Here is a 14326-nt window from a genome sequence, read left to right as displayed (position 1 = left end):
TAGAAAGGTAATGAGGAGTGGCCAGGGTTATGAACTTAGAAGACTCTAAGAATAGTGATGCCTTTCACAGGAATAGAGGAGTTTGGGAAAGGGCAGATTTGGAGAAAAGATAACAAATTCCCACTTCCTAGCTGTGTGACCCTGGGTCACATTATCTGAGGTCACATTTGAACCCAGAACCTCCCATCTCTAGGCCTGGCTCTCAATCCACTGAGCCACCCAGCTGCCCCCTATAGCTGTATGATTGATGAGTTAATCACTATGAGGTCTTTTTTCCCCCTGGACTAGCACATATCTGCTTCCTTGATCTGTCTGCTATTTACCAGTTTCTAAAGCTGTAGTTTTCTTTGATCTGGTTCCCTTCAGACTTTTTATAACTGGGGAGCCATCTAATTTAGTCTCATCTTTTGGGGTGACATGGCAGGTAGGTGGTACAGTGCATAGAACAGCTGGGTCTGGAGTCAGAAAGACCTCTGTTCGAACCGAGCATCAGATGTGTGTCACTAACTGTGTAACCCCAGGTAAGTCATTTTACCTCAGTTTCCTCGACTGCCAAAATGGGGCTAATTACAATGCCTGCAAAGTTGTTGTGAGGATTAAATGAGAAAATATTTGTAAAGCACATACTTAGCACTATGCCTGGCACATAGTAAGGGCTGGAGTCCCATATTCTCTTCCCTACTTTCCCCCCATTTCTGTAGCCAGCTCACCTCGTTTGTTTGAGACTCAGCTCCATTTTCAGAGGGCAGTATTTTCTGACTTTGTCCTCAAATGCAGGTGGGGGCTGAATTCCTCTAAAGGCAAAAAAAAAGAAGAAGGAATAGCAGGAGCTCCTGGAGGTCCTTGTTTGACTCTAGAGGCAGGTAGGCAGGGCAGGAGATCAACCTGGAGTTGGGAAGAACTGAATTCAAATCTAGTTTCAGACATTTAACTCAATGTGTGACCTTTGACCAGTCACTTAAATGCTTCTTGCCTCAGTTTCTTTGTCTGTAAAATGTGGATAATAATAGCATCTACTTCCCAGAGTGGTTGTGAGGATAAAATCAGATGTTTATAAAAAGCTTTGCAAATCTTGAAATACTATGTAGATGCTAGTTATTATTTATTGTTGTGTACTTAAAGCTATAGGAGGAAGATTACTTCTGTTAGTTTGTTACTCAAATTACTTTATAAGATAGTTTAGCCCTGAAGGTGATACAATGGAATCATAGAATCTTGGGACTGGAATGGATCTCAGAGCTCATCAATCCCAACTCATACATCATGCAAGAATATCCTCTACAGGGGCAGCTGGGTAGCTCAATTGAACAATAACAAAAAATGTATTCAAATATATATTTTTTTAATCTAGAAGAATTATAGCTACAACTTTCACCTGACATAAGATCGTTTAGAAAAAAGAAAAAGGAAACAAGGTTAGTCCATCATGACCTCTTCTTTTTTTAACTGTAATATTTTATTTTCCCAATTACATGTAATAACAATTTTCAACATACATTTTCCAAACTTATGAAAGCCAAATTGTCTCCCTCTCTCCCTTTTCTCCTTCCTCCTTACCAGGGATGGTAAGCAATTTTATCTGGATTATACATATATTATTCTTTAAAACATACCTCTAATATTGGTCATTGTTGTAAGGGAATACATATATAAAGCCAAAACCTCCAAAATAAAAATACAAGTGAAAATAGCATTCCAACTCCAGTTCTTTCTCTGGAAGTAGATAACATTCTTTGCCACAAGTCTTTCAGAATTGTCCTGAGTCCACTATATCAACATGACTTCTTGGGGAAGCCAGGCTGCCTTTTTGTAATCACTGCTTCCTTTTCTAAATGCTCACTGACCATCCCTCACATAGTATGATGGTCTACTTAAAGAATTCTAGAGAATCAACTAAAAAGCTAGTGGAAATAATCAACAACTTTAGCAAAGTTGCAGGATACAAAATAAACCCACATAAGTCATCAGCATTTCTATATATCTCCAACACACCTCAGCAGTAAGAATTAGAAAGAGAAATTAAATTTAAAATCACCCTAGACAATATAAAATACTTAGGAATCTGTCTGCTGAGACAAACACAGGATAAACTATATGAACACAACTACAAAACACTTTCCACACAATTAAAACTAGATCTAAACAATTGGGAAAACATTAACTGGTCATGGGTAGGATGAGCTAATATAATAAAAATGACAATCCTACCCAAACTTATTTACTTATTTAGTGCCATACTCATCGAACTACCAAAAAACTTTTTTACTGAATTAGAAAAAAACATAACAAAGTTCATTTGGAAGAACAAAAGATCAAGGATATCCAGGGAAATAGTTTTTAAAAATGCAAAGGATGGTGGCCTTGCAGTACCAGATCTCAAACTATACTATAAAGCAATGGTCATCAAAACAATTTGGTACTGGCTAAGAGACAGAAAGGAGGATCACTGGAATAGACTTGAAGTAAATGACCTCAGCAAGACAGTCTATGACAAGCCCCAAGATCCCAACTTTGGGGACAAAAATACACTGTTAGATAAAAACTGCTGGGAAAATTGGAAGATAGTATGGGAGAGATTAGGTTTGGATCAACATCTCACACCCTATGCCAAGATAAACTCAGAATGCATGAATGACTTGAACATAAAAAAGGAAACTATAAGTAAATTGGGTGAACACAGAATAGTATACATGTCAGACCTTTGGGAAAGGAAAGATTTTAAAGCCAAGCAAGACTTAGAAAAAGTCACAAAATGTAAAATAAATAATTTTGATTGCATCAAATTAAAAAGGTTTTGTACAAACAAAACCAATGTAACCAAAATTAGAAGGGAAGTAACAAATTGAGAAACAATCTTCATAACAAAAACTTCTGACAAAGGTCTAATTACTCAAATTTACAGAGTTAAATCAATTATGCAAAAAATCAAGTCATTCTCCAATTGAAAAATGGGCAAGGGACATGAATAGGCAATTTTCAATTAAAGATATCAAAATTATTAATAAGTACAGGAAAAAGTGTTCTAAATCTCTTATAATCAGAGAGATACAAATCAAAACAACTCTGAGGTATCATCTCACACCTAGCAGATTGGCTAACATGACAGCTATGGAAAGTGATGAATGCTGGAGGGGATGTGGCAAAGTGGGGACACTAATTCATTGCTGGTGGAGTTGTGAATTGATCCAACCATTCTGGTGGGCAATTTGGAACTATGCACAAAGGACGCTAAAGGATGCTAAAAGACTGTCTGCCCTTTGATCCAGCCATAGCACTGCTGGGTTTGTACTCCAAAGAGATAATAAGGAAAAATACACGTACAAGAATATTCATAGCTGTGCTCTTTGTGGTGGCAAAAAAAATTGGAAAATGAGGGGATGCCCTTCAATTGGGGAACGGCTGAATAAATTGTGGTATATGTTGGTGGTGGAATACTATTGTGCTCAAAGGAATAATAAAGTGGAGCAATTCCATGGGAACTGGAACAACCTCCAGGAAGTGATGCAGAGAGAAAGGAACAGAACCAGGAGAACAATGTACACAGAGACTGATACACTGTGGCACAATCGAATGTAATGGACTTCTCCATTAGCTGCAATGCAATGATCTTGAACAACTCAGAGGGAACTATGAGAAAGAACACTATCCACATTCAGAGGAAAAACTGTGGGAAGAGAAACATAGAGGAAAAACAACTGCTTGATCACATGGGTCGAGGGGGATATGATTGGGGATATAGACCCTAAATGAACATCTCAGTGCAAACATCGACAGCATGGAAATAGGTTCTGATCAAGGACACATGTAATACTCAGTGGAATCGTGGCTATGGGAAGGGCAGGGGGAGGGGAGGGAGGAATAGAATATAATTTTTGTAACCAAGGGATAATGTTTGAAATTGACCAAATTTAAAAAAATAATAAATATTTTGATGGGGGCAGCTGGGTGACTCAGTGTATTGAGTCAGGTCTAGAGGTGGGAGATCCTAGATTCAGATTTGGTCTTAGACCCTACCTAGCTGTGTGACCCTGGGCAAGTCACTTAACCCTCTTGCCTAGCCCTTACCACTCTTCTGCCTTGGAACCAATACACAGCATTGATTCTAAGAGAGAAGATAAGAGTTGAATATATACATTTTAATTTAGTTATATATATATATATACATATATAACTATTTCTTTTTTTTAATTTACCATATTTACAGGATTCATTTTCCTTCCTTCCCCTCTTCCCTCCCTGCTCCCAGAGCTGACAAGCAATTCCACTGGGTTGTACAAATGGATAACTGTATTTCCACGTAATTAATTTCCTATGTAATTACCATGTACTTTCTTTTATGCCTTTGAGGTGTGTGAGATGCTCAGGGAGGACTAGTGTCTCTGGCATGAAGGCTTGACAAACTCTTTTCAGAGATGATCATCCACCTTTGGTGCTCACCTGTCCCTCAACTCTCACCTGTGACTCCAAGAAACTGTAGCATGAGCAACAGTGACACCCTGGCAAAACATCTTGGCAGATGGGTTAAACCAGGAAGAGGGTAACCAACAGGCTTTAATACCATCCTTGAGCTAGGCAGATGTTTACCCCATGCATGTGAAAGTTTTCCCTGGTGGAATGGGTGGATGAGAATAGTTTCTACCAGTGACTATGAAGGTGACTGAAGCAGGTGCTGTGGAAGGCACAGAGCTTGGTCAGACACTAAAGATGCCAAGATCATCCACCAAATCCCAGGACGTCACCAATCATCCTGCTTTTTGTCTTGCCACTGGACTTGGATAACTGGAAGAGAAAGTGAAATTGATGACTTGGTTCAACTCTGCCTCACTTAAATCCAATTCACTTGAAAATTGAAATATCACCCAGTGACATCACTGGTCTTTGGAAAAACAAAGGACAAATAACATTTTGTGCACTTAAAAGCATCATTCTGAGAAAGAATAAGTTTCAACATTATACAAAAAAGGTAAAGAACTCCTGCTCTTTGATCTCTAGCTTCATGAACATTGAAAGGCAGTTTGTTCCCTGTCCTTTTTAATTTTAAATCCCTTTTCAAGACTTCAGAAAAATATAATCTTTAATTTTTTTAATTTTTTAATATCAACTTTTGTTTTTAAAAAATTTTTAATTGTCATGCTGAGCACACTTCCATATGGGTCATTGTTGTAAGAGCAAAGTCCATCATAACCAAAACCCTCAAATAAAACCCTAAATACATTGATGTGAAAGACATCTCAACAGTTTTTTCTCTGGAAGTGAATAGCATTCTCCATCAAAAGTCTTTCAGGAACTGGAACAACTTCCAGGAATTGATGCAGAGTGAGAGGAGCAGAACCAGGAGAACATTATACACGGAGACTGATACACTGTGGTACAATCAAATGTAATGGACTTCTCCATTAATGGCAATGCTGTGATCCTGAACAAACGGGAGGGATCTACGAGAAAGAACACTATCCATATTCAGAGGAAGAACTGTGGGAGGAGAAACACAGAAGAAAAACAACTGCTTGATTACATGGGTCGAAGGGATATGGTTGGGGTTGTAGACTCTAAATGAACATCCTAGTGCAAACAACATGGAAATAGGTTCTGATCAAGGACACAAGTAATACCCAGTGGAATTGTGTGTCAGCTACGGGAAGGGCAGGGGGAGGGGAGGAGGGAAAGAATATGATTTTTTTAACCAAGGAATAATGTTTGAAATTGACCAAATTAAAAAAATTAATTTTTTTTAAAAAGTCTTTCAGGATTGTCCCAGATCATTGCATTGCTGAGAGTTGCCAAGTTTTCACAGTTAATCATCATTCAGTATTGCTGTTATTGTATACAATGTTCTCCCAGTTCTGCTTATTTCTCTCTACATCAGTTCCTGCAGTATATCAACTTTTGAATACTACATCAATTTTATTTGTATTAATTTTGTCATTTTATATAAATTTCTTAATATATCCCTTTCTATCCAGAAAACTCTCTTGTTACAAATAAAAAGAGAGAAAAATCAACACATTGACAATATGTTTATTATTTATTTATTTGCATTGAAAATATTGTCATTATGTAATATTGTCCTGGAGCTGTATAATTTAATAATAATAACTAACATTTATATATCACTTGGTATGTGCTAGGCACTGTGCTAAGTGCTTTACAATTTATTATCTCATTTGATCCTCATAACAATCCTTCCAAGTACATGCTGTTGTTCCCCTCATTTTATAAATGAGGAAACAGAAGCAAACAAAAGTTAAGTCTAAGGACAAATTTGAATTCAGGTCTTCCTAGGCCCCATGCTCTATACCATACTTTAGTGATCTCACTTAGAATTAACTTTTTTTTTTTAATCCTTACCTTTCATCTTGGAGTCAATACTGTATATTGGCTCCAAGGCAGAAGAGTGGTAAGGGCTAGGCAATAGGGGTCAAGTGACTTGCCCAGGGTCACACAGCTGGGAAGTGTCTGAGGCCAGATTTGAACCTAGGACCTCCCATCTCTAGGCCTGGCTCTCAATCCACTGAACCATCTAACTGCCCCCCTAGAATTAACTTTTTAATTCATTTAGTTCATAGAAATCTGCCTGTCCTTCTCTGAAATCTGTACATTGTTCTTTATGGTACAGTAATATTCTATTGTATACATGTAACAATTTGTTTAGTCATTCCTTAATGGATGAGTCTCTACTTTGTTTCCAATTATCTACTACCATAAAAAGTACTGCTATAAATATTTGTTGTAGATGAAATCTTAATTTTGCCTTCCCCTATCTATAGATCTGCTAGGTAAACTATTTTCTATGCTACCTTCATTTGCTTACGGAATAATTAATCTCTTAAGATCTTTGGATAAAAGAATTTATAACCAAACAAGAGTTAGAGAGTTTTATAGGATGTAAAATGGATTATTTTAATTACATTAAATTTTACAGTTTTGTATAAATGAAACCAAAGCACCCAAGATTAGAAGGAAAACAGAAAGCTAGGGGGAAATTTTTTTATAGCAAGTATCTCTGATAAAGGTCTCATTTCTCCAATATATAGAGAACTAAGTCAAATTTATAAAAATATAAGTCCAGTTGATAAATGATCAAAAGGTCTGAACAGGCATTTTTCAGATGAAGAAATTGAAGATATCTATAGTCATATGAAAAAAATGCCCTAAATAACTTGACTAGAAAAATGCAAATGAAAACAACTCTGAGGTACCACTTCAAACCTATCAGATTGGTCAATATGACAGAAAAGGAAAATGATAAATATTGGAAGAGATTCAGGAAAACTGGGACAATAATGCACTGTTAGTGCAGTTGTAATTTGATCTAACAATTCTGGAGAGCAATTTGGAATTATGCCCAAAGGACTCTAAAATTGTGCAGACTCTTTGATCTAGCAATGACACTACTAAGTCTATATTTAAAAGAGATAAGAAAAACAACAAGGGAAAAGACCTGTATGTATAACATTTATTTATTGTAGATCTTTTTGTGGCAGCAGACAATTGGAAATTGAAGAGATGTTCATCAACTGGGGACTGGCTGAACAAGTTGTGGTATATGCTTGTGATGGTATACTATTATGCCATAAGAAATGATGAGAAGGATGATTTTGGAAAATCTGGAAAGATTAACATGAACTGATGCAAAATGAATTCAGAAGAACATTTACACAGCAGCGACATTTTTTTTGTTATTGTTCATTTTTGATGAACAACTGTGAATGACCTAATTATTCTCAGGAATCTGGTGATTCAAGGTAGTCTCAGACTTTGTGATAAAAAATGACGTCTGCCTGAAGAGAAAGAACTGATGGACTCTGAATGCTATTTTTCATTTTTTCTTCCTTTTTTTAAAATTTGAGATCTCTTCCACAAAATTACTAATATGGAAAAATGTTTTATATGATTGCACATGTTACATCTATATCCAATTGTATTCTTCCTCAGAGAGGGTAGAAGGGTAAAAGGGAGGGAGGAAGAAAAGATTTGGAACTCAAAATAAAAATATGAAAAAATATTTTTACATGTAATTGGGAAAAATAAAATAATATATATATTTTTAAAAATTTGTCTTTGACTTCCTTGGAGAACAGACCTAGTAATAATATCACTATGTCAAAAGGTATGGACATTTTAGTCACTTTTAATTCCAAATTGTTTCCTAGAATTGTTAGAACAGGAAGCAGCTGGTTGGCTTGGTGAACTGAGAGCCAGGCCTAGAGACAAGAGGTCCTAGGTTCAAATCTGGCTTTAGACACTAGCTGTGTGACTCTGGGCAAATCCCTTAACTCCCATTGCCTAGCCCTTACCATTCTTCTGCCTTGGAACCAATACACAGTATTGATTCTAAGACAGAAGGCGAGGGTTTAAAAAAAAAAAGAATTGTTAGAACAAACTAGTGCTTCATCAACATAACCAAAAGTGAATTAGTGTACCTGTTTTCTGAACTATCTCCGTTATTGTCTATTTCCAACTTTATCATCTTTACCATTTTCCAGGACATGAAGTAAAATCTCAAAGTTATTTTGATTTTCATTTTTCTTATTTGGAGCAGTTTCTTATATAGTCATTAATACTTTGCATTTTTTTTTGTTGAAAACTTCATACCCTTTTACTACATGCCCATTGTTAAATATCTATTCGTACTAATTCTCTACGTATCTAGGATTATCAGACCATAATCTGAATATTTTATGCAAGATTTATCCTCCCTGTAGGCAGTTTCTTGTCTTGGTTGCATTGATTTTGTCCATGCAAAAGTTTTTCAATTTCCTGTCATCAACATTAATTCATATTTTGTGGCCACCTTTATCCTTTTAGTTGAGAATTATCCTAAACATAGCTTTGAAAGTACTTACTCTAGTCCTTTTGTAATTTTTTCAGTGGTGTGACCTCTAAAATTCAGTTCATAAAATATTCATTTTGAAATTGTTGGTGTAAGATATTGGTCTAAAACTAATTTCTGCTCATTTATTTTCCAATTTTCCCAAAAGTTCCTTTTCAGAAGTTCTTTTCCTAAGTAGTTTATGTTTTTAGGATTATTAAACACTTGAGTTTGATTTCTTTCTGTATCAGTCTGTTTTTCTATTTCTTTCTTTTTTTTTTCTTTTTTTTTAAACCCTTACCTTCCATCTTGGAGTCAATACTGTGTATTGGCTCCAAGGCAGAAGAGTGGTAAGGGCTAGGTAAGGGGGTCAAGTGACTTGCCCAGGGTCACACAGCTGGGAAGTGTCTGAGGCCAGATTTGAACCTAGGACCTCCCATCTCTAGGCCTGGCTCTCAATCCACTGAGTCACCCAGCTGCCCCACAGTATAAGATACTTATTGATGATTATAGCTTTGTGACATATTTTGAGATCTGGAAATGTTATTTCTGTTTTATTTTTACTTTTTTCATTATTTTCCAGGAGATTCTTATCCTTTTTTCCCTTGAAATATTTTAGTTAGCATTTCATTTAAATCTATAAGATATTGTTTAATAAAGCAGTAGTTTAATATGGCAACAAATTTGTAAATTAAATTAGGCAATATTGTACTTTTTATTACATTGGTATGTCCCAACCATGAGCAATGAAATCCATCCAATTATTTGTCATTCTTTATTCTTTAAGTAGTTTATGTGTCTTTGATATTTCTTGGCAGATTGATTTCCAGATATTTAATGTTATTTGTAGTTATTTTGAATGAAATTTCCTTTTCTATTATTTCCTTGTGTATTTTGTCATTGCTATCTAGAATTGCTAATATTTTTTAAAACCTGTTTTGCCTCTTGCTACTTTATTGAAGTTGTTTTTCTGAATTTTCTTCTTGAATGATTCTCTGGGTTTTCTAAATAAATTATCATGTTGTTAACAAATAGAGATAGTTTTGTCAATTTGCCTATATTTATATGCCTTTGATTTCTTTTATCCTATGCTAATATCTGAAACTATGGCTAGCAACAGTGAGGAAAGGTGGTACGTTTGTTTTACTACTATATTTCCTGGAAAATTTTCTAGCATTTTCACATTAAAAATAATGTGACCTTTTAGTTTTCATCAATATGCTTTTTATCATATTAAAAATAAGTCTTTCTGTCCCCATGCTTCACAGGGTCTTTAGTATAAATAAATATTGTACTCTGTCAAAGGTCTTTGTATCTATTGACATGATCATGTGGTTTCTTTTTAATATGACTGGGTGTATTAATTGTTTCCCTAACATTTATCCATCTTTGCATCCCTGGTGTAAATCTAACTTGGCCACAGTGAATCATTTTTTGGCTATATTGCTGTAGTCAGCAAATCTTAATAGCTCTTGGTAGACACATTCATTGTCCCTGTCCAAGAATGTATGTGTCATTCTAATATTTGAAATTTCTATTAATACAGGAGAATATTTTAAGAATATGGTATCGATAAGCAGTGAATGACCCCAGAGATATCATGGGACATTTTGAGGACAGACCCTGGGCAAGTAGGGGACTGTCTAAGGATGGACAAGCCATAGAAATCTGGGTTTCTAGGAACAATGAAGAATGGGGAAAGATTGAAAAACAATGAAGATAATTTATGTCTGCTTCACAATTTTGCCTAAGGCTAATTCTGGCCACAGGGTAGCTTGGCCCATTTTGGCCACCTTCCTATATTTCTGTATTTATGGAAGAGAGGTTGCGAATCCAAGGTTTCTGACTTACCCAATTTCTAGCCCCTTCTACATGCTTGGTGTGTGGTAAACCATCATGATGGTTTCTGTGTCCTATCATTGCCAACATTCACATAAACACACACGTGCATACGTACACACTTCTCTTATGTTGGCTCCCACTTCCCCCTAGTGCCCTTCTAGCTACAATGTTTAGATGAACCCATGCCATTGTGAGATTGATGGTTCTTGAAAGAGGATTATGGCCCACTCCCTGCCAGTGAATATCTGCCATGTTGCCACCCAATCCATTTGGAGCTGGATCTACCCATTTGAGCAGCCTAACGGCTCTTCAACTCAGTGGCCAGAATCAACAGACTCAGGGGAATGGCCATGCTCATAACAATGACTATTTAGATTACTTGGGATATAATGTAAGGAGAGTGTCCAGGCAGCTAGATGGCAAAGTAGATAGAATGCCAGGCTTGGAGTCAGGAAGACTCCTCTTTCTGAGTTCAAGTCCATCCTCAGACACTTCCTAGCCATGCAACTCCTAGAAAAGTCCCTTCACTCTGCCTCAGTTTCCCCATCTGTAAAATGAGCTGGAAAAAGAAATGGTTGACCACTCCAGTATCTTTGCCAAGAAAAACACTAAAAGGAGGCACGAAGAGTAGAACACAATTGAAAAACTGATCAACAACAGAGTATCAGCTTCTTGAGGGCAAGAATCATTCCATTTGTATCTGTGCCTACTATGTTACCTTACACAGATTAGGTGCTTCATGAATATTTGTTAAACTGAATTGAATTAAATTGAGAAGAAACTCCAAGAACTTTACCTCTTGCAAATCCTGGTCAGATTTTATAATAAGTAACAGTTGTATCATCCATTAAGGATTACAGAGCACACTTCTCATGACTCAGTGAGACAGGTAATGAAAGCGTCTCCATAATACAATGGAAAGTGTGCTCAGTTTGGAGTTCATGGGCAGATTCTACCATTTATTCCCTATGGGACCTTGGACTTGTCTCCTCATGTCTCTGAGCCTCAGTTTTCTCATCTGTGAAAGGAAGAAGTTGGATCAGACAATCTCTGAGGTCCCTTCCAACTCTAGGTCTTTTGTCCTTGAATCCTTATTTCAAAGAGAAAATGGGTCTCAGAGAGGCAAAATGGGGATCATATAACTAGTAAGTGTCCAGGCTAGAACTTGAACCCAGGTCTGCTGGCTCCAAGGCCACCGATCTTTCTCTTTCACCATGTTTGACTCCCTCAGGTAGTAATGAGTCCTTTGTTGCAGGTTTTGTGGTACAGGGCTCCAATGGTGAGTTCCCCTATCTGACGAGCAGTGAGCGGCTGGAGGTGGTGAGCCGAATTCGACAGGTGATGCCTAAAGACAAACTCTTAATAGCTGGCTCCGGCTGCGAGTGTAAGAAACCATGTTTTTGGTTTGGGTGATCTTTGGGTGGGGGCAGAGGGTGGGTTGATGGGACACAAATTCTTTAGTCTTTAGGGTATAAGATTTAGATTACTTTCTTTGGTACCTCTGAAATACCCAAGTTCTTTGTCTCAAAATTATCCTTGCTCCAAAGTCTTGCTTGGAAAGTGGAGAGAATACTGAATCCTACATCATCTGTTCACTAGCTGCACAACCTTGGGCAAGTCCCTTAATGCCTCTGAGCCTCGGTTTCTTCATCTGTAGAATGCTGAGGTTGACTAGGTGATCTTTTAAGGTATAAGGGCTTACCATGTCAGGTGTATGGAGTGTTCGGGAAGGACTAGCACCTCTGGTGTGAAGGCTTAGTAAGCTCTTTGTCAGGGTTGTTCATCCACCTTTGGGGTCCATCTTCACCCAACTCTCCCCTATGGCTCCAAGAAGCTGTTGCATGGGCAGCAGCTACCCCAAACCATCTCAGTAGATGGAATAAACCAGGATGAGGGTAACCAACAGTCCTCAAGACTATCAGAGAGTTTTGGGGAGGTGAAGATTTCCCCCAATGGACTAGGTAGATAAAAATAGTTTTGTTCCAATGACCATGAAGGTGGCTAAAGCCAGCACTGTGGAGTGTTTAGAGCTTGGTCAGACATCAAAGAAGCCACGGTCAGCCACTGTATGCTAGGCTATCACGTTGTCCTGACTTCTGTCCTGCTGCTGGACTTTAATGACTCTGAAAGAGAGAGTGGGGCTGATGACTTTGTGCAGCTCTGCCTTACTTAAATCCAATTCACTGGAGAGTCAAGACATCGCCCCATAATGTCAGAGGTCCTCTTGGAAACAAAGGACAAATGAACAGCTGAGCAGGTATAAATCTATAATCCTACCATGTCTTCCTTATGTTACCCCCCAAATTGCCTTTCTTATCCTATAGCCACTCAAGCTACCGTGCAGATGACTGTGAACATGGCCCAGGTTGGAGCAGATGCTGCCCTAGTGGTGACACCATGCTACTATCGAGGCAGGATGTCCAGTGCAGCCCTGATTCACCACTACACTAAGGTGTTTCAAGTCTCAGGGCATGATGGTCAAAGATGATAAATAGATGGAGGGGAAGCTGAATTGGGAAGGAGAAAAAAGGGGGGAAATAAACTTTGTATTAGGGGAGAGCTAGGTGGCTCAGTGGATAGCTATCCAGACCTGGAAATGGGAGGTCTTCGTCCAAAACTGGTCTCAGGTAGCTTCCTAGGTGGGTGACCCTGGGAAGTCGCTTAATCTCCATTGCCTAGTCCTTTCTGCTTTTCTGCCTTGGAATGGATGCTTAGTATCAATTCTAAGACTGATGGTCTATTAAATGTGTTTCTGGAGAGAGAAGAACTCTCTATGCTCTAGGGGTGCTTCTGATTAGAATGAGTAGATGCCTACTTGTAGTTAAGATCCAGGTGACTGGTGAAAACTAAGGCAGAAGGGAGGAGGATTTCGCAGGCCTGGGGCAGGTCCTTGCTTACTCCTTTTCTTTGTGCCTTTCAGGTGGCTGATCTGTCCCCAATCCCAGTGGTGCTGTATACTGTCCCAGCCAACACAGGACTAGACCTGCCTGTGGATGCTGTGGTCACCTTATCTCAGCACCCCAACATCTTGGGCATTAAAGAGAGCGGAGGAGATGTGAGTCACAGTCAGTGTCCAGGGCCCCTTGGACAACCACTCCTCTCTTTGACTGTTGAATCCTCTTAAAGTACATCTCATGGGGGCAAGCTGGATTGCTCAATGGATTGAGAGCCAGACCTAGAGATGGGAGGTTCTGGGTTCAAATCTGAACTCAGATGCTTCCTTGTGGTGTGACCCTGGGCAAGTCACTTAACTCCCATTGCCCAGCCCTTACCAACCTTCTGCCTCAGCATCAATATACAACAGTAATTCTAAGATGGAAGGTAAGGGTTAAAAAAACCCAATAACTCAACCTAAAGTACATCTCACATCCTATCTCTGCTCCCCACTGCTCTCATCCCTCCAAGGATAGTTATGGCCTTTCTCTCCATGTATATATATATCTCAAATTATACTTTGTCAACGTTTCTTGAACTTATTATACCTCCTTTTATACAGTAGTTATTTATCTACATACAGATATATTTATACATATTTATCTCTATATATAGATATATATTTATCTGTATATAGACAATAGACCTTAAATTCTAGAACTAATCTTTCTACCTTAGCATCTAGCATTGTGATTTCTATTCAGTTGACATGTAATAAATGTGCCAAATTGAATTGAT

The 14326-nt window shown here is 37.9% G+C and overlaps 1 protein-coding gene across 1 annotated transcript in view; it reads left to right on the top strand.

Moving 5' to 3' along the window:
- Positions 1–14326, top strand: part of HOGA1 (4-hydroxy-2-oxoglutarate aldolase 1) — a 36588-nt gene that overhangs the window by 16386 nt on the left and 5876 nt on the right. The window contains exons 2-4 of the mRNA XM_001373861.4: positions 11910–12038; positions 12979–13106; positions 13575–13709. Of these exons, the coding sequence (XP_001373898.1) occupies positions 11910–12038; positions 12979–13106; positions 13575–13709 (392 nt within the window). The remainder of the gene's footprint in view (positions 1–11909; positions 12039–12978; positions 13107–13574; positions 13710–14326) is intronic.

Source organism: Monodelphis domestica, chromosome 1, assembly GCF_027887165.1.
Source record: "Monodelphis domestica isolate mMonDom1 chromosome 1, mMonDom1.pri, whole genome shotgun sequence".
Lineage (NCBI taxonomy): Eukaryota > Metazoa > Chordata > Mammalia > Didelphimorphia > Didelphidae > Monodelphis > Monodelphis domestica.
The sequence above is the reverse complement of the archived record's forward strand: the minus strand, read 5'-3'. Positions and strand labels throughout refer to the sequence as shown.